Genomic DNA, 20543 nt, shown 5'->3' with positions numbered 1-20543 from the left:
CCCAAAGGGGCAGGGAAGGTAAGAAGAGTCTTTAGTTCAGTCAGTGGTGTCTGACTCTTTGCAACCCCATGGACTGCAGCATGCCAGGCTTCCCTGTCCATCACCAATTCCCGGAGCCTATTCAAACTCATCTCCATCGAGAAGGTGATGCCATCCAACCATCTCATCCTCTGTCATCCCCTTCTCCTCCCGCCGTCAATCTTTCCCAGCATAAGGGTCTTTTCCAAGGAGTCAGTTCTTTGTATCAGGTGGCCAAAGTACTGGAGCTCCAGCTTCAGCATCAGTCCATCAATGAATATTCAGGACTGATTTCCTTTAGGATGGACTGGTTGGATTTCCTCACAGTCCAGGGGACTCTCAAGAGTCTTCTCCAACATCACAGTTCAAAAGTATCAATTCTTCACACTCAGCTTTCTTTATAGTTCAACTCTCATATCCATATATGACTACTGGAAAAATCATACCTTTGATTAAATGGACCTTTGTTGGCAAAGTAATGTCTCTGCTTTTTAATATGCTGTTTAGGTTGGTCATAACTTTTCCTCCAAGGAGCAAGCATCTTTTAATTTCATGGCTGCACTCACCATCTGTAGTGATTTTGGAGCCCATGAAAATAAAGTCTGTCACTGTTTCCACTGTTTTCCCATTTGCCATGAAGTGATGGGACCGGATGCCATGATCTTAGTTTTCTGAATGTTGAGTTTTAAGCCAACTTTTTAACTCTCCTCTCTCACTTTCATTAAGAGGCTCTTTAGTTCTTCCTTGCTTTCTGCTATAAGGGTGGTGTCATCTGCATATCTGAGGTTACTGATATTTCTCCCGGCAATCTTGATTCCAGCTTGTGCTTCATCCAGTCCAGCATTTCTCAAGATGTACTCTGAATGTAAATTAAGCAGGGTGACAACATAGCCTTGACGTACTCCTTTCCTGATCTGGAATCAGTCTGTCGTTCCATGTCCAGTTCTAACTGTTGCTTCTTGACCTGCGTACAGATTTCTCAGGAGGCAGGTAAGGTGGTCTGGTATTCCCATCTCTTGAGCAATTTTCCACAGTTTATTGTGATCCACACAGTCAAAGGCTTTGGCATGGTCACTAAAGCAGAAGTAGGTGTTTTTTTGGAACTCTCCTGCTTTTTCAATGATCCAACGGATGTTGGCGATTTGATCTCTGGTTCCTCTGCCTTTTCTAAATCCAATTTGAACCTCTGGAAGTTAATAGTTCACAAACTGTTGAAGCCTGGCTTGGAGAATTTTGAGCACTACTTTGCTAGTATATGAGATGAGTGCAACTGTGTGGTAGTTTGAGCATTCTTTGGCATTGCCTTTCTTTGGGATTGAAATGAAAACTGACCTTTTCCAATCCTGTGGCCACTGCTGAGTTTTCCAGAGTTGCTGGCATACTGAGTGCAGCACTTTCACAGCATCATCTTTTAGGATTTGAAATAGCTCAACTGGAATTTCATCACCTCCACTAGCTTTGTTCGTAGTGGTGCTTCCTAAGGACCACGTGACTTCACATTTCAGGATGTCTGGCTCTAGGTGAGTGATCACACCATCATGGTTACCTGGGTCATGATCTTTTTTGTATTGTTCTTCTGTGTATTCTTGCCACCTCTTCTTAATATCTTCTGCTTCTGTTAGGTCCTACCATTTCTGTCCTTTATCGTGCCCATCTTTGCATGGAATGTTCCCTTGGTATCCCTAATTTTCTCGACGAGATCTCTAGTCTTTCCTGTTCTATTGTTTTACTCTATTTCTCTGCACTGATCCCTGAGGAAGGCTTTCTTATCTTTCCTTGCTATTCTTTGGAACTCTGCATTCAAATGGATATATCTTTCCTTTTCTCCTTTGCCTTTCACTTCTCTTCTTCTCACAGTGATTTGTAAGGCCTCCTCAGAAAACCATTTTGCCCTTTTGCATTTCTTTGTCTTTGGGATGGTCTTGATTAGTGACTCCTGTACAATGTCATGAACCTCCATCCATAGTTCTTCAGAAGGAGTCTTACTTATCACATTAAATAAAAATTTATGCTTCTCACTGTAAGCTTATATTATTTGTACAATAAGAACTTTCAAAAATTAAAGTTACAAAAAATAAATCCATTCAAGGTAAAAAATAGAGTCGTGTCACAACAGTTATCCTTTTTGTTAACCAGGCGCTAGTCATGTAACTCTTGGAATTCTTAGGAGCTACATTATGTTGGGCCAAATACTCATTTCTAAATATATCAGATCTCTAGCACATTCCAGAATAAATATTCAAAAACCATGAGCACTCTTTCTATTCAATAAAAATGCTTTCACTTGATGTTGCTTTTTTAGTTTCTTTTTTTTTTTTTTTTTGCTGAGCCTTGGAGCGTGCAGGATCTTAATTCCCTGCAAGGGAAGCACAGTCTTACACCACTGACCCACCAGGGAAGTCCCTAAAAATATTTTTTTTACTTTAGAAAATATTTTTTATTTGTATATACCTGATCTCTTCTGATCTTCATTACAATCCTATATCATAAATACTAATGTTCATTCAGAGTTATAGCTTAGAGAGGAGGAAAATGAGGTCAAGGTTGTTCAGTCACTCAGTTGTGTTCGACTCTTTGTGGTCAAGATTAGTTAAGTTTAATATGGCCTTTTAAAGACATTAACTTTCATTACTAATGGACTAATACTCCAAAAGGGAGTCTAACACACTATTCATAAGGCTCAGGATTCACTTACCTGGTATGTCCTAAAGATTCCCGCCATATTGGCAGCATCACAACTGGCTTAACCGCACACTCCAAAATAGCTAAAGCCAATGCAAATTCTCTGGGTTTGCTACACATCTGAACAGCCTTGATCCAATTTGCCCTATATTTCAGAAGTGGCGGGCGGGGGGGAAGGAAAAAACAAAATTTCATCTTGTTGATCTTAAATTAAAAGCACAAGAGTAGTAATTTATGACAACTTTACCTTATAAGGCATGTCAAAGTGTTAGTTGCTCAGTCACGTCCAACTCTTTGTGACCCCATGGACTGTAGCCTTCCAGGCTCCTTTGTCCATGGGATTATCCAGGGGAGCCCCTGGTGGCTCAGCCAGTAAAGAATCTGCCTGCAATGCAGGAGACTTGGGTTCAGTCCCTGGGTTGGGAAGATCCTCTGGAGAAGGGAGTAACTAACCACTCCAGTATTTTCGCCTGGAAAATCCATGGACAGAGGAGACTGGCAGACTACAGTCTATGGGGCCACACAGAGTCAGACATGACTGAATGACTAAGCATGTATATAAGGCATATGTTTCTAGGCTAATCAAGTACAAAATACACTGCTACTGGAAGTTTCTACCTCACAGAATCACAGATTTTGAACACTGGAGGAATCTCAGAGGTCAGTTAGTCCTCCAAATCCTTACAGCTTCTATGATGTCCCAAATTTGTTGGGATTCTATTTGGTTCCAGGACTAAAGATTGCTTTCCAGAAATCTTCCAAATGTCAGTGTTGGTTCATTAACTTTATATTTTAAATTAATCAATTAATTAATCAATTTACTGGTCATACCAGACAGCATGCAGGATAGATCCCTGACCAGGAACTGAATCCATGCCCTTAGAAGCATGGAGTCTTAATCACTGAACTGCCAGGGAAGTCTTGGTTCAGTAACTATAGAAGTACACTCATATTTGTAACATCCTCAGTGTTTTGCTGACTAAACTGATGTCATTCAATTCATTTGTAATGACAGTTTAGGGATTTCCCTAGTGGTCCAGTAGCCAAGACTTTATGCTCGAAATCCAAGGGGCTTGAGTTCCATTCCTGGTCAGGGAACCAGATCCTACATGCCACGACTAAAGATCCTGCTTGCCACAGTGAAGACCTGGTGTAGCCAATTTTTTTTTAATATTTATTTTAAATTTTAATATGTTTTTTAAAATGACAGTTTAAAGTGTGCAACTGCAATAATCATTTTATAAATATTTACTATAGTCACAGCAACAAACAAACCTTGGTTTCCTTTACCTGTGCGAAGCCCAATTGGGATGAAGAAAGGAGGAAGGGATATTGTTTTCCAACTGGGTGATAGTCAGTCTCAGAGTAGATATGGTAAGAACTTTGGACCCATGGACAGAACCATTCCATTTGAACTCTCCAGCTGGAGTCAGGCAGAATTTATGTGCAAGATGTCTTCTCTTATCATGGTCTTCTCTGTGCTGATGCTTATTCAAAGCAAATGAATTGGTGGAGTACTGATTGTGGTAGACGCGATACTTCCCCTCTTGACCCAACTTAAAATAATTGTTGATGTTTCCCTTCATGACCACCTCCTTTTTGGTGCTCAACCGTGAAATTTCTCCTTGAGAGTTAACTACCAGTACCTGGCCAAGAAAATAAAAAAAGACTCCATTTTTTTGTGTCAAATGCATAAATCTGATCAATTGTCTTTCAACAGTTTTTAATTTATCATTCAAAGTAAGTTAAAATACATCGTATGACTACACTTTTGAAGTTAAAAGCTCAGTTATAAGCTAAAGCTAAACTATTTATCATTAAACAACCAAGATGTGCCTGCAAAAAGAAAAAAACTTAAGCTTTTATTAAAGTGCCTGTTATATGTTGGACATTAGTAAGTACTTTTATATATCTCAAATATACAACTGAAACCAAATGTGTGATATATAAATCATTCAACAATCATTATCTCAAGCTTACAATATATAGGGGTTAGGGTTAAGCATGAGGGCATTACATGTACTATTCCCCTCCAAAATACATTCCTAAAAATATATTTTATTCTGCTCCTTTTATCATTCCAGCTTTAGATAAGAGCCCATAGATATATTAAAACAGTGTTTCAAATAGTTGGTTCCAACCCTTTAGTGGCCTATGAAATCAATAGTGGGCCTTATCCAGCTTTAAAAAAAAAATGAACTATAATACAATAGACTAGAAAAGAAAATACTAGAGCGCTTCCTACACAGTAAGGTAAAATACTCTTTCAGGAAACTTTTAAATATATGGACTGGGTTGCTCAGGGCTTCCCCAGTGGCTCAGCAGTAAAGAACCTACCTGCAATGCAGGAGACACAGGTTCAATCCCTGAAGGAGGAGGAAATGGCAACCCACTCTAGTATTCTTTCCAGAACAAACTCATTGACAGAGGGGCCTGGTGGGCTACAGTCCACGGGATCGTAAAGAGTTGGACCCAAATGAGCATGCATGTGCACACTGGGCTATGAACAATGTCTTACCGAGGCTCAGAGTGAAAAGTAGCCTGAAAACTTCTGCTTTAAAGCCTTTTCGATGATGTTACAAACACTGCATATTCTTGCAAATATCTACCCTGCAAATAATTCTCAAATCTGAAAGACACAACTGTGACCCTTATTCAATCACCATGGCTGGCTGGGGGACAGAAATACTGAGTCTTAGCTTCAATTTTTTATTCAAAATCAGGATTAAGACGATGTTCTACATACTACTGTCTGTTGTCAACAGGTTAAGTCCCATCCTTTAGTTGCAGGTTCACCTAAAATGACTAGAGTCAGATCTGAGCATTAAACCTTTAATAAAGCTCACAAAGAGCCTACCTGCTCCCATATGTGAAAAAGAAGCCTCTATCTCTTTATAACTGCATATACTAAAACCAACCATATATAAGAAAGTATACTATCAATTATCCATGTTCAGCATTTCTAGGCATGGATTGAAACTGGGGTGTACATTTATCATAATATAAACCTAACACTTTTAATCTTCTTACACACTTACACTCTCGAAGTGAGGAAAATACAGCTCAAAAATATATGTCTGCAAACATCCTGCCTCTATTTTAAAAATTATTTTATATTCCAGAGATGTTTGTTTTAAACAGAAAGAACACACCTCTTTCCCCTCCTTAAACAATTTATTTGCTTCATGGGCTGCGGCGGCCACCTGCTGGCTCTTCAGCTGACTCAGTTTGCTGTCTGGGTTCCGTAACCTGGTGATAATCCGAGTTGAACCAGATGCTCCTCTTCCTCCTCCAGGAGACTCACTGACTTCCCCATTAGACTTCTCTGATTTGAAATCACCTGTTATCAAACGAAAAGCCAAAAGTAATTGCTAATAGTAAGTAGACTATATATAATAAGTAATAATATCTTACTAATCCAAATATTCTATCTGGTAGACAACTAAGAGCCAGAAAACAAACAGAAGAAGTTCTTGAATAGCCAAATGGATTAATTCTTCAAAGTTTTACTCCAAAGAAAGTATGTCAGAACTTCACTATGAGTCATTATTTTACAGAAAATTCAAACATGCCAGGTTATCTGTTGTAAAGCTCATCTATCAGAAAGGGGGAAGGGCTGCTACAGGTTAACAAGGAACAAACATAACTCGAAATGCAAACTAATAAAATATTGCCTTATATATTCAATGTGGATTTCTGTATTAAAAGGATATAATTAATTTTAGAAATATTTCCACTGAAAGTCTGTTCAAATACCTAACCGTTTAAAGCTTATAAACATAAAGTGCATTTTCTCCTAAGGAATCTAGGTAATTGTCTGTGTTTGCAGACAATGTACATGTGAAAATCAACTGCATTAGTTTTTTTTAATATAGTAAAGGCCTCTCATATTTTCATAACATCAATTTTTTAAAGTGATGGATTTAATCGCCAAGGAGCAACTTCTGCTCTTAAATGAATCTCACTTCAGCTGAAAATTTCTGTATATTCTAAAACTATTGCATCACCATCTGATTTCCATTGGCCAGATAGTTAAACAAGACCTCATTTTCCTTTTTCAGTTTTCAAAAACTAAGGGTGGCACTGGCAAATGAAAAACCAAGCAGACAATAATGCCACTGACTAAATCAAGATGCTGTATCTTGCCATCTCAGGCTGGAAAGCGAGTAACCTTCAAGGTGAGGTAGCAAAACAGTTGGTTAGACTTCCCACAATTTTCTCTTGGGTCTCAGACCATGCCTCTACCCATGCTGGAGTTCTGTGCCAACATGCTGAGCTACTGTGGCTCCTTCTTGGGACCCTCACTGCAGTTCCCCAATAAAGACATTTTAGGCTTCACTGAGTCAAGGCCAGGCTTCCTAAAAGCAGAAAGGGGACAGCACGGCACTTCTTAAAGTGAAGCCACTCGATTTACAGCCAGGGATCCAATAGGCAAGAGTCCATCTGTTGCCACTTACTAAATTTAGCGCAAACATGGGCGAGGAGGCAGAAAATTCATCCCTGGGGGAAATACTTGGAGGAACAGAGAAAGGGAACAAGGCTAAGAGTGGAGGTCATTATCTACTACACCCTGCAAAAAGGTGTATTCTCCCTGTTACATCACATTCTCCTTGTTACAAAGGAGGGAATCACAGTGATGCAACCTGCAGGCAGAGTCCAGAGCTGCTGGACCCTAGTCTCCCTAACTCCTTGTTTAATGATGTCAAGAGGCAGGAACCTACACAGACTTTGCTCACCTGAGGGCTAGGGCAGACAAACTGGGTAAGTAGAGGGGGTTTACCTTCAGGTACCCTGAGCCAAGTTTCTGGGTGTTAGGTATGAGCTGGGGGTCCAAGCAATCTACAAGGGGTATGACTGCCAGAAAAAACTCCAAGCCTGTCAAACAGGATGTATAATTATTCAAACCTACAGCAATTTCCAGCAGGCCATCCCTGACAGGTGGACCCAGGCTGGTAAAGCAGGATAGACTCCAGCAGGGGTATCTTGCCATTTTCTTCTCACATCTTGTCCATATCCATCCTCCCAGAGAACCTCCCAGAAAATGCCAGCCAGGTTTATCAGAGAACACCATTCACCATCAGGATAATGAGTGTTACAGGTAGTTAAACTCACAACCTGGCTCATGGATTGTGAGACCAAGGTAAGCCACATCCAGATGTAATCAGAATAGTACACACAATACACGAGAAATCCTAGATACAATGTTACCAGATGTAATCTGGGGAGAGAAGTTTTTGAAAAAATTTTCAGTTGTGGGTGAGATCTTTGCATTACATTAGGCAGAAGCACTTCTGAATCTGAATACACACGCTTGTACTGAGCTACGGTGGAACTGTGGATACTTATTGTTTCCTGTCTTCATATCTCTCTTTATTTGGAAAACCATTCCTACCCCACTCCAATCATATACTTTTGCTGGAGCCATCAATCATAATACCTTGCCTGCCCTGGCCACAGGGGTGGGAACAATATGTCCAATAGGCCACTCAAATTCCTTCCTCAAGGACTTTTGATTTGGAGCAGAAGTAGGGGCCTTGCCTTTGGGTCACAGACCATGGAAACTTATGAATACAAACCGCTGAGGCCATCTTCCCTGCCACTTGGGAAAAGCCTGTCTGTATTAGGAGAGAACGAGGTTAACACACAAACATATGCAGATCCAAAAAGTTGAGACAGAAAGAGGAAAATGGAAAGAGTTTTGATACCTGGGGGTCCAGTTATGCCTGATGATGGCCTGGACTTCCCAATTACATGAGCTAATTAAATTCCCTTTTCACTTAAGCTAGTTTAAGCTGGTTTAGTCACTTGCAATTGAGAAGGTTCTCATTAAAACAAATTTCCATCTCATACACAAAGTTACATACCAGCAGGATTAAAGACAAAGTTATAAAGTATTAGGTGAAATTACTGTAAAATATATGTATATTCTTGGGATAGAGATGGTCTTCCTTACTTAGTAAGACACAAAATCCAGAGAAATCCTAAAGAAAAAGATAGATTTAAATGCATAAAAAAATGTAAAAACTTTCTGTACAAAACAAGCAATGCCTATTTAAGTATAGAGATAAAATAAAAAATTAATACCCAAAATACATAAAGCGTTCCTAAAACTCATTAGGGAATATCAAAAGTCAAGAGGAAAAACTGAGCAAAAGACATGAATAAGCAATTCACAGAAAGTTCAGCAAACACATGAAAAGAAATTCAACCACATTAGTAAGCAGGGGTATGCAAATTTTTTCATGAAATGCCACTGGCCAAAATGTAAAAGGTGAAAATGTGAAGAAATACATATATATGTAAATTATTAGTATAAATTTCTTTTAATGTACAATTAAGTAATAGCCATCACTATTTTTAAAATGTACCTACCATATGATCCAGCAATTCCACTTACTGTATCTATACTGCCAGAAATACTTACATAAGTAAACAAAGATATATGTTGAGGATGTTAAAAAGCACCACTAATTGTAATAAGGAAAAAACTGTTAACAGCCTAAATGTCCATTAATAGAGAAACAGTAAATGAATTATGGTTCATCTAAACTGTGGCATATCATGCAGCAGTTAAAAAGAATAAATTCAATTTATTACATGAAAAGTACTCCTACATGAATTACTGAGTGAAAAAAGCAAGATGCAGACAACACGTGCAGAATGATCCCATTTATATATTAAAAAAAAATTTTTTGTAAGCATAAATACATTAATGTAACTACACGGAGAAAGATACAATACCAATTAATGCTGGTTACCTTTGGGGGGGGGTGTGAAAGAGATGCAATTTTTCCTATGTGCTTGTTCTTTTTAAAACAAAAACACTGAGTGCAAGTGTTACTTATGCTTTAAAAAAAAAAGAAAGAAAAAGAAAAGCCAAATCTTCCCACCCCCATCAAACTTGTATTATAAAAAATTAAAAATTAAAAAAAAAAAAGTTCCTTTCGTTGTATGAAGTGTAGCCTTACCTATCTCTTCTTGAATAGAGACAGGTGTATGGGATTCTCTTTCTCCGTTTTCAGGGTCATCAGCTGCCTTAGCAGATTCACTCTGGGCAGAGTTTAGCTCACTGCTGCCGTTACTGTGCTCCAGATCAGGCTGGATGGAGGCAGTGGTAGCACTAGTCTTACTGCTGTCACATGTCTTGCTAGGTTCTTCTAGAAAAATAGAATATCTGATTTTTAAATTGGAAATCACATCAAAAATAACTAATTGTCAGAAAAGACATTTAATTGTTTTAGGGTTGCATTACAAAGCCAGATTTTAAAAAGAAAAAGCTGCTCATGTATGAATAATGCAATGTATGAAAAGAAATTTGTAAATAACACCCTGTGAACTGTCTTTTAAGTCTCTTAGCATTAACTCAATATACAGCACAAAGCAGACCATCTGTCAGAGTCAAGTGATATAACTATCTCACAGAATCTATGATGTTATGATGTGCCAGATACTGCAGAAGTAACTTAGTGGAGAAAATCCCTCAAAATCAGAAATTTATATTCTTACTTCTCAAAAAGTCTTCAAACAGTATTCTAAATGGAGTTAAACAGGATTACTTATCTCTAAGGTTGTCCTGCCTGAATTCTATACCCCCAAATTTAACTACAAGGTAATGCTTAAGTGATTGTCAATTTTAAGAATATAACAGTATCAATAAGAGTATAATTGCTGAAAGACCAAAATGAACACTACCATGAACTGAAAGCCTACGTGTCTTTCCTCGGTAGTTCAAAAATCTAGAGCCTCTTTGTGTTATTTCCTTTTGCCGCTATTAAGGTAGCCTTTATATCAATTACCTCAATTAAAAGTGACTGACAGTATATCACAAAGACTATCTGTAATGTATTGTGAGTTCCTGAATTTTGTTTTGAAGGAAAAAACCAACAACCTGATAGAAAAATGGGGAAAATATATGAACAGTGACAAAAGAAATGAAAATGGCCTTTAAACATGGAAATAGGCTCACTTATTTAAAACTAAAAGAAATGCAAAATAAAACTATATGGAGAAACTACCTCCCAGCTACCAGATGCGCCAAAAAGCCAAGTCTCATGATGCACTCAGGTAGAAACTGCCACACACTGCTGCGGGAGTGGCAAAAGGGTGCCACGTGGGTAACAGGGAACTGACGATACCTAGAAAGATTGCAGCTGCAACTACTCTTGACCGAGCACTCCCATGTCTATAATCTATCCCAAAATTCACTGGCAGAAATACTACACTGCTCACTTGCAGAGGTATTCACGGTAGCACTATGATGGCAAAAGACCAGAAGAAGAAAATGCCCAAAAACACGGCACTGGCTGAATAGAAGATGGAACATGCAGTAAAATATCATGTACCATAACAAGGACTGAGGGGATCATTATATCCACATACAAACTGATCTCAAGATTAAATGTAAAAAGAAACAGAAGAGCACTTAAGAGTATGCCAACATTATGTAAGAAAAGGAGAGAAATAAGAATTTGTGGATATATTTTGTCTTTATATACAAAAATAAAAACACTAACGAAAAGTTAATAAAAATGGCTACCTATAGGGGAAAGGAAGGATATGGTTACCTAGAGAGGGAAGGGATGAAAGTGAAAAATTCTCTGAATAGATACAGTTACACACAGCTGGACTTTGGAATCATGTAAATGTTTTGTATTTAGTTAGAAATGCAACCCCTAAAAAGTGAAAACCAATGGAAACAAAAAAAAATTGTGCATCAAGTTGCTGGCATAACCGCACAGAGAAAAAATTTATTTCAAGTGACTTTGGAACACAATTTTCATTATACAGTCTTACTGGAAATACAGTACAAAGATGAAAAGCTGAAAAAAAACCTTAAATGCCATTAGGTAATCTTACTGTGAGCAATAACATTGGTATTATGAAATTCTATGCTGTTTAAAACATTTTTTTTTGTATTACTGTTATTAATGCATATCAGTATATTAATAATTATAAGTAATAGTAATATATAATTAACATCTGTATCAGGATAAAGCAAATATATAATTAAGCTACTGTTGTTAGGAACTAAGCCATTCAGTATAAAGAAAAAGAGATACAAGTGTTTAAGAAAAAAGAAAAAAACTATGTAATCCTCAATCTGAATTTGAAATGTCAATGGTGAATTGATCTTTTTCTTTTCTGAAATATGTATTTCCTAACACTACCCACCAAAAAATCCTACAGTGTACTTCATAAAAGAATAGGCAATCAATCCTATCCCCAGGTATTTTGATCCTGAAAAGACTGAGCTCAGAATCTATCCCTTTAAACTTTCAAGGTGCCAATGAGCTGAGGACTCCTGTAACTCATAACACACAGCGTTTTTGTTAACTTGTCCCAAGTTAATTTGCCTTAAGTTCTCCTCCATTTCAGTTTAGAATTCTGACTTTATTTTTTAATTGTTCTAGAACTCTTGACCTCTTTACCTCATTAGGCTATAAGATTAAAGAAATCTCAAGCATTTGCTTTAAAACACCACAAAGAAGGTTTATTACCTACCAATAGTCCTCACAGTTCAACTAGACTAGAAACTAAAACCAAAACATATTCAAAAAAATAAGAAACAAAAGAGTAACATTTTGCTGCAGAACCTCCAAAAGCTATTATTAATCAACTCAATGAGGTAAACTGGTAATAGATCAGTTCAGCATCCAGTACCAGCAGCCTCCAATCCACTAGTTTCCTGATAATAAAATTGAAACCTAAAGCAAAGTACTATCTTTATCCCCAAAGTTAAAAGAAACAAATTAAATAAATATGTTCTTATAGTTCAACTTTACAGATGTTAGAGTTTCAATATGTCTATGGAAACATTTTCAAAGCAATTATAAATAGTTATGGATATAAAGCCAATTTTATCTGTTGCTACTATTTTCTTAGTCCCAAGCATTAAACCTGGAGGTATAACTTAAATAAAAACAAATGCGGTCTGCATTATAGGTTTGAATACAAATTCTCTGTAGTACATTTGAGGTTAAGATGCTAGAAAGACAAGCCCCTCTCTTCTCTTATAAACTGAAAAAATTGACATTCTGGTAAAAAAATTTCTAATCTAAAATCCAGAACAAAAGTATAATTCTGAAATGGAGCTTTTTGTTAACTACACAGGAGTGACACTGAATAATAAACAGTATACTTGCTGTAATGCATCATTTTTGGCAACATAACCATTTTCATGAGCTGAAGTAAAATGTCTGGAGTAGAGATGCGGGGGGGCGGGGCGGGGCAGGGATCTGAGGATAGATATTCAGAGATTAACTTTTCAAAGTGAGGTCTACGAACCTCTCAAAATACAACCTAAAACTCAGTTTAAACTTCAGTCTCAGCTACATAAAATCTTTCTAATCACTGATCATACCCAACATGAAATCTGTCCATTTTTCTGTTTTCATTCCTTTAGATTTTTATATCACAGATTTGTAATTGTTCCTCTGCATAATGTCAGCTAGCGTAAGACAATGACAGTGCTGTCTGACAAGACTTGACAAAATACAACTTGAAATAAATAAATATACATATGCATATATGTTGGAGAAGGAAATGGCAACCCACTCCAGTACTATTGTCTGGAAAACCCCATGGACGGAGGAGCCTGATAAGACTACAGTCCATGGGGTTGCAAGAGTCGGACATGAATGAGCGACTTCACTTTCATGCATATATGTATATGTTTATGTGTGTGTATATATATATTTCCAAAGAAATTCTAAAATAGCTGTATTTAAAAATAGATTTTAAATTCTAGAAAAGATATCCAACATAAATGCTAATCAAAAGAAAGCGACTGTAGTTTAGTAACATTATTAACAATAAAGAGTATTTCACAAAGATAAAGTTAATTCAACAATAAAAATTATGTGCACCTAATAACACAAGCTCAAACTATATAATGCAAAACTAAAAACATGTGAAAGACAAAAAGGCAACACATTAAAAAAAGTAACTTAAAAGTATCTTGCAGAGAGGGGGGAAAAATAGCAAAAATATAGATTTGAACACCACAATTAAAAACCCTGACCTAACTGTTCTATATTGTACCCCGAAACTAAAAATATATGTCTCAAGTGTATATTGGAGGAGGAAATGGCAACCCACTCCAGCATTCTTGCCTGGAGAATTCCGTGGACAGAGGAGCCTGGTGGGCTATAGTCCAGGGTGTTACAGAGAGTTGGACACGACTGAGTGACTAACACTTTCTTTCAAGTGTATATGAGATAGTTTATCAATATTAATCAAATGCTGAGACCACAAAACAAGCCTCAACAAATCTTAAAGGACATAAATCATGCACAGAATGTTCTCTGACTCCAGTTTGTCAAACCAGAAATCAACAACAAAAATATAACTAGCAAATCTCTAAATGTTTGGGTGCTAAACAATGTATTTCTAAATAAGCAATGGGTTAAAAAATATATAACAGAAATCAGAAAGCATTTTAAACTGAATGATAAAGACAAAATAACATTTTAAAGTTAGTGAGATGCAGCTACAGCAGTATACAGAGGGAAATGTACAGCCTTGATGACAGCCATAGCAAAAAATAAAAACTAAAAGTTACAAAAGCATCCGTTAAGCAAGAAGAAAAAAATTCAATAAAGAGTGTATGAGAAACCTCTGGAGGTGACAGATGTTTATGCCACAGATTACACTGATGGTTTCATGGGTACATCTTTATCTCCAAACTCATCAAGTTGTATACATTAAATATGTACAGCTTTTTGTGTATCAATTACAACTCAACAGAGTGGTTAAGGGGGAAAAAAGGCAGGGAGGAATAACTCACAAGAATGAAAAGAAATTAAAAGGAATCCCAAAGTTTTTTTTTTTCAAAGACTCATAAAAATTATTAATAGTCTCATGAAATGATTAACCAATTTATGGATTGAATAAAGGGAACATCACTACAGACGCTATAGACGTTTAAAAAGTTATATCAGTAAAATTTAAATGAAATGGTATATTCTTAGAAAAATAAAACTTAAGAAAATTGACACAAGAAATCAACAGAAAACATGAATACTTCACTATCTGCCAAAAAAATGAAATCTACAATAACTTTCCCACAATGAAAATTCCAGGACCAAAAGACTTCAGCAAACATTTAAGGAATAAACAACACCCACCCACAGAAACTCTTGCAGACAAAAGGAAAAGTGGGAACTTGTAAAATAAAAACTTATTTTATACAGCCAATGTAATCTAGGCATCAAATCCTGACATAGACATTATCAGAGAAGGAGAACTACAAGTCAATTTCATTCATAAAAGCTGATGGAAAAATTCTAAGCAAAATATTAAAAATGGAATGCAACAATATTTAAGAATAAAACTATGTCACAACAAAGTTGTATTTATTTCAGGAATATGAGATTGTGTTAACATTATTTAAAAAATCAATGTAGAAACTTTTGCTTCCAGTCAGGATAGAGAAGCGGGACTGAACCTAGCCCAGTCTATGCAACAACCACAGACAAAAAAAAGAAACCACTTAATAAAAAATGAACAAAAGAACTGACAGGCACTTCGAAACAGAAGGTATCCAAATCACACACACACACTGAAGCATGTGTGTGCACAGTCACACGCACATGCACACACACACACTAAAGGTGTTCAACATCCTTAGTCACCAGGGAACTGCGAGTTCAAATCACAATAAGCTATCCCTACATTCCTACTAAAAGGACTAAAAAAAAAAAAAAAACTCTTTCAGGACTTCCATCACAGTACTACCTACAATCACTGGCCTTCCATAGGATCACCAGTATTTTCTTATTTTGCTTATCTAATTTTCTAATTTGCCTTCTTAAAAAAATACATAAAGCTCCTATGATAAAATTTTTTCTTTTTTAAAAAAGGCAAAAGGAAAGGCAAAACAACAGTCTTGATGTAATATAACTTACTCTGAGTATTAATTTTAATAAGCTTAAAATATTACTGGTTGACTTACATTTTCATATCAAAATACATGACAATGGTTTTCTATTATAATATTATGGTTTGAAATGTTGTTAAAAAGAAACTTACATGACCACATGCAAACATAAAATTAATTTGTTAGTACATACAGAACTGGAATGGTCAAATCATTCAACACTGAGCCATTAGCATGTGAGTACTTAAAACCAAAATATCTGCCACTATGGTCTGGTGATAAAATATACAAATAAGTCTATTAAACAAAAACAGCTAAATGAACTTTAAAAAAGCATGAAGATTATGATGAGTTTCAAGCACTAAATGCAGGAACATTTGTCAAACTCCAAATGTTAGGTGACAATTTAGCGGTCGGGGATGGCACTGATGCAAGCAAGCAGCATGAATGAAGACACACTTTAAGGTTTTAGGTGACACTCAGCTTTCACTACTCAAGGGAAGGACTTCCCCCCATTACAGAGGCATTGATACACTGCCCTCTGTACCTGGCACGTCCTGGGGGAGCTCAGATGCCACCTTCTTCTCTGCCATGTTGCTGCTATCGTGGGTTTCTGAGACACACCCCATGGGACTCCTCCCTTCAGAGGGAACAGTCTCTTCGGAAGAAGCATTTGTTGTGTTGTCGCCAAGATTTGCTGACACAGAGTTACCTTTATCCCCAACTTCTGTTGGCTCTACAGTAAAATGCACAACAAAACTTTAACGATACCCTTTAAAATTGCTCTAGGACAAATGGCCACATTCAGTCATCTACTGAAAATGAATGAGCACCAAAAAACCTGGCTTCTATTCGATGGCCATTTAGAAGCAATTAGATTCTGGGATATTTTTGCAGCAGGTAATCCAAAGGGTATTTAAGAATATTTGGCATTATTAAGAATGTTTAAGTAGTCAACATAAAAATGAACATATTTTATCACACCCAAAAGTGTATATTCTGACAGAAAAACTGATTTTTCACCAACAAATCTCATAGGGAAATGGTACCTTATTAAGAAGTATAGAGATATGGATATAAAATCATAGTAAATCCACCAATAGATAAAACTCATTACAATGATTATACATGTTATAAGGAGGAAGGATATACTAATCTCTTTAGAAATTTAAAATTAAATAGTTGTTTGTAATAAAAAAAAAACAACCTTATCTTCATTTTGCAAGTAAAATTGAAGATGTCCTAAATAATACTGATGAAATATTTCTTTTTAACCAAGTAATGTTTTTACCCTCAGATTTTCCTTGCTCGGGATCGACGTCATCTGGTGGTTTGTCATCACTGTCTTTTTCAACAATCTGGTCTTCAAACTCCTCTCTGCTTTTCTCAGCATCTTTGGAGTTACTATTTTCAGTCTCATTCTTGTCCTTGTCTATTTCTTCTGGGCTTTTAACAATATCAATGTCTCCCTTTTTGGCTCTTATGGATTCCAAAATTTCTTCTATAATAAAAGAAATGAAAAATTGTGTTTCCATATTACCAAGCATAAGGTACTACAAGTGTCACTTAAGAGTTTCAATACAAGCTATTAAAACATTAATTTGTTAAATGCACTAAGAACTCTGAAATAAGGATCAAGATTACCAGTAACATTTTGATGCTTAAGAGAACTTGATCAATTTGGTTATCTTCACATCTAGAAAATACATGCTCTAGGCTCTAATTTCTTTTTTAAAAAAGAAAAGAAAATGAGTCTTTTAAAATTGAGACTGCTATAGATTACTGTAACATCCTCTGCCATATAAGAAAAACTGTAAGCTGACACAGACCCACAGTCTGGGCAGTGTGGAACAGTGACAAAAGCCTAGAGACCCATGACCTAGTACAGGTCTGACTTAACTGCATGAGTCTGGGCAGGCTACTTAACCTTCAGTCCTCCAGTGTAAACCAGGAAAACAAAGGCCCATTAAACATTTCTATCTGAAGTCCCATAGCTTTCTGAAAGTCACTAAAGCCTAATGGTTCTAATTTCCTTTCAACCTGGGTGCAGTGAGGCCACGACACAGGTGCAGACCACAAGGTATAGCAACACAGATCCCTGGATACTGATTTTTTTTTTTTTTTTTGATGCTAATATTCTTTACATCGTGATACAATACTATCATTTTTTACTTTGTTGCTCAAACTGGTCCAGCTTTTGGCCACTGGAAGCTTTTCCAGGGGAGTCCTGTATCCTTTCAATACATTTCCCCTCCCTCCTTTCTTACTTTCCAACACTACAAGACGCTTCAGATTCACCTTGGGTTTTCTCTGCCCTAACCCTAGAATATACCACCTCTCAAGGAATCTTGACTCTTTTTTTTTTTAACTGGAGAATAAGATTTAGAAGTTGTGATCTAGGCACCATGTGTCCTTCTTACTAGTGGGATGTCACTGCTTCTCTTACCACCCACAGACCCAGGGAATGTATACACGTATACTAACCCATGTATATATACATCTTTATTATTTCTGTATCTATGTGTGTGTGTGTAGTGGGGAGTACGTGTGTGGTTCATTCAAACATGGCTCTGTTGTTTTTTTGTAAGTTTACTCTCTGACAGAAGTTGCTTTCATTACAACACGTCAATTTATTTGGTTAACCCTATTATTCACAGTAAACCAGTTTCAGAATTGCTAAACTGTACTCCTATGAGAAATAATGTTTGTGAACAAGAAGAAATATCTTTAACGACAATGCCATGCACCCATGAACCCACTCTTTTGGGATTTTTTAATTTCCTTGTTTACACTTCCTTTCTTTAAATGTTCTGTACTTTCATTTTCATCAGTGTTTCCTAAATTGTAGGTTTCCTAGGATTAAAAAACCTTGTAAAGTCATCACTGAAAAACATTGACCTCTCTGCTTAGAAGATTATTTTTGAGATGGCTGGAGTTAATTCCCTACTCTCTCTCTCACGTTCTCTACTCCTAAATCCTGTAAGAATTCTAAGTCAGTGATTATAGAAACATCTAAGTCAGCTATAGGACAATTTCAAACAGAAGGAATTCTAATACGTATATTTTCTGCCTTTACCATCACCCCAGGATCCTTTTTTTACATCACTTCCTTGTATCCTTTTACCTATCTATACATCTACACTGCTTTCAGTTCCTATTTACCCTAACTGCATTTACTCTTGCTACATACACTAAATCTATCAATGGAAGTATCTCAATCACTGTAAAAAGAACTTTTTATTTGGAAAAAGAAAATTTATTCACCAATTACCTGCTTTTCTTAGAGCCATATTATTTCTTACTTTCAAATACAGCTCCATCCTGATCAAACTGTTACACATTCAACCAACTTCCCTCCAACCACATAATGAGGATAGAGTTAAAAAAAAAAACAACAACAACTATAAATTAGATCACCTAAATTAGGTAGAAAGCACAGGTATGACCTGTGGTCATACAGGATGACCAAAGGTCTCTGATTTTCTATAAAGGTTCTAATTTTAAATAGTCTATTCTGTTATCTACTCTATCAAGTATACAAATAATTATCAGTCTATATGTCTATATTTTCAGCTCAAGACCTACATTACTCATAGCCTTAAGAGAAACAGACCAAAAAAGTGAGGAGGGTAAAAAAAAAACATTAAGGGGGTGACAGAAGAAATAATTGGTCTAGGTTGTATCTGATCGGTAATAAATATGCATCTTCTATAAACACGTATAGTAGTCTATACTTTGCAGGAATATTTCAAAATTAAATAGAATTAACCTTCCAAATATTAAAAATCATCTCCTCTCAGAAAAAAATTTATTCCAAAAATAAACTTCTTTCAAACAAGCAGAATAAAACATTACAAAACACAAAGGGTATATGATAAAACAAACTATTTACAGTTACAAATATATAATAATTTTTAGAATCCAGATGGTAGGCTTATGGGTATTTACTGGATAATTCATTTAACTTTCTGTATATTTGACAATTTCAAAAAATATTAGAAAAAAAAAACAGAAAAAATATTCAGGAAAAAAAAAAAAACCACCAAAAAACTGAATTAAACTCTCCTAAAGTGGACATATATATATATAACAACCAGAGAGCTGAAAATGTGAAAGGATTTATGCTCTATTTGTGAGGTTAAAAAAGAGAAGTCATATGGATAAGCTGGGATTCTGAGATCATTGATAAGATACTCTAAATTATTCTTGGCTATTTCAGGAGCCCAGTAATCTGTTTTTTAATCTCATAAAACCCCCAATTAAAGAACACCACTAGATATTATTTTGGGTATTTACCTGGACTGGATGCTCCTAAACTATCATAGCCAAGATTTTGGTTCCCAGAGAGAGCAAATAAAGATAATGGTGGCAGACCGGTGTTTTACTAGGAAATTCTTCTATCTGAATGTTTAATTCATTGCCAATACATTCCTTAGAAAGTTGCTGAGAGGATTAAAGGCTTGTATAACATCTAGATGAACACCTGGCCCACAGTAGGTACTCAAAAATGTTAGTTTCCCCTTCTCTTCCCCATCAATTTTCAATTCTTGTGAATCCCTCCACCTTTAGTACCAGGTTGGTTGTACCTTAGCAAAAAAAAGGGGAAGGGGGGAGAAAAAAAGAGAAGAAAAATGTCACTTGTTGTCTAGATCTCACCATTAAATTCAAGGTGCACTTTACCTTATTTAAATTAACTTCAGTTGTACCAAGAGGGTAGCCATCCACAAGCTTTGGCCATATATCTCTAAGAATATATTGTGCCCTAATGCTCAAAGCTCTATCTCTAATTATTACAAAAGATTTAACTAATTTTTAAAAGTACATCACAAGCTGAATTACATGAAATATAACATGCTTATTGTAGGAAATTTGAAAAATATAAAATAGAAATATATCCTACTATAATTCTACTATGCTAATTAGTTATTTTTTAGTGATAAAAGCTGATTATGCACCCAGTTGATTA

The 20543-nt window shown here is 36.1% G+C and overlaps 1 protein-coding gene across 12 annotated transcripts in view; it reads right to left on the bottom strand.

Annotated features, from left to right (window-relative positions):
• The window catches only part of BPTF (bromodomain PHD finger transcription factor), a 132263-nt gene that overhangs the window by 54737 nt on the left and 56983 nt on the right, over positions 1-20543 (bottom strand). For 8 of the 12 annotated variants that reach the window (XM_070479764.1, XM_070479762.1, XM_070479767.1 and 5 more), the window contains exons 4-9: positions 16869-17078; positions 16125-16313; positions 9669-9857; positions 5853-6040; positions 3991-4346; positions 2714-2845 (exon numbers count right to left, since the gene is read on the bottom strand). In XM_070479764.1, coding sequence (XP_070335865.1) covers positions 2714-2845; positions 3991-4346; positions 5853-6040; positions 9669-9857; positions 16125-16313; positions 16869-17078 — 1264 coding nt within the window. The remainder of the gene's footprint in view (positions 1-2713; positions 2846-3990; positions 4347-5852; positions 6041-9668; positions 9858-16124; positions 16314-16868; positions 17079-20543) is intronic. The other 4 variants (XM_070479763.1, XM_070479769.1, XM_070479768.1 and 1 more) reach the window with 4 other exon arrangements.

This window comes from Odocoileus virginianus, chromosome 17 (genome assembly GCF_023699985.2).
Source record: "Odocoileus virginianus isolate 20LAN1187 ecotype Illinois chromosome 17, Ovbor_1.2, whole genome shotgun sequence".
In the NCBI taxonomy this organism is placed as follows: domain Eukaryota; kingdom Metazoa; phylum Chordata; class Mammalia; order Artiodactyla; family Cervidae; genus Odocoileus; species Odocoileus virginianus.
This window is presented reverse-complemented; position numbering and strand designations above follow the sequence as displayed.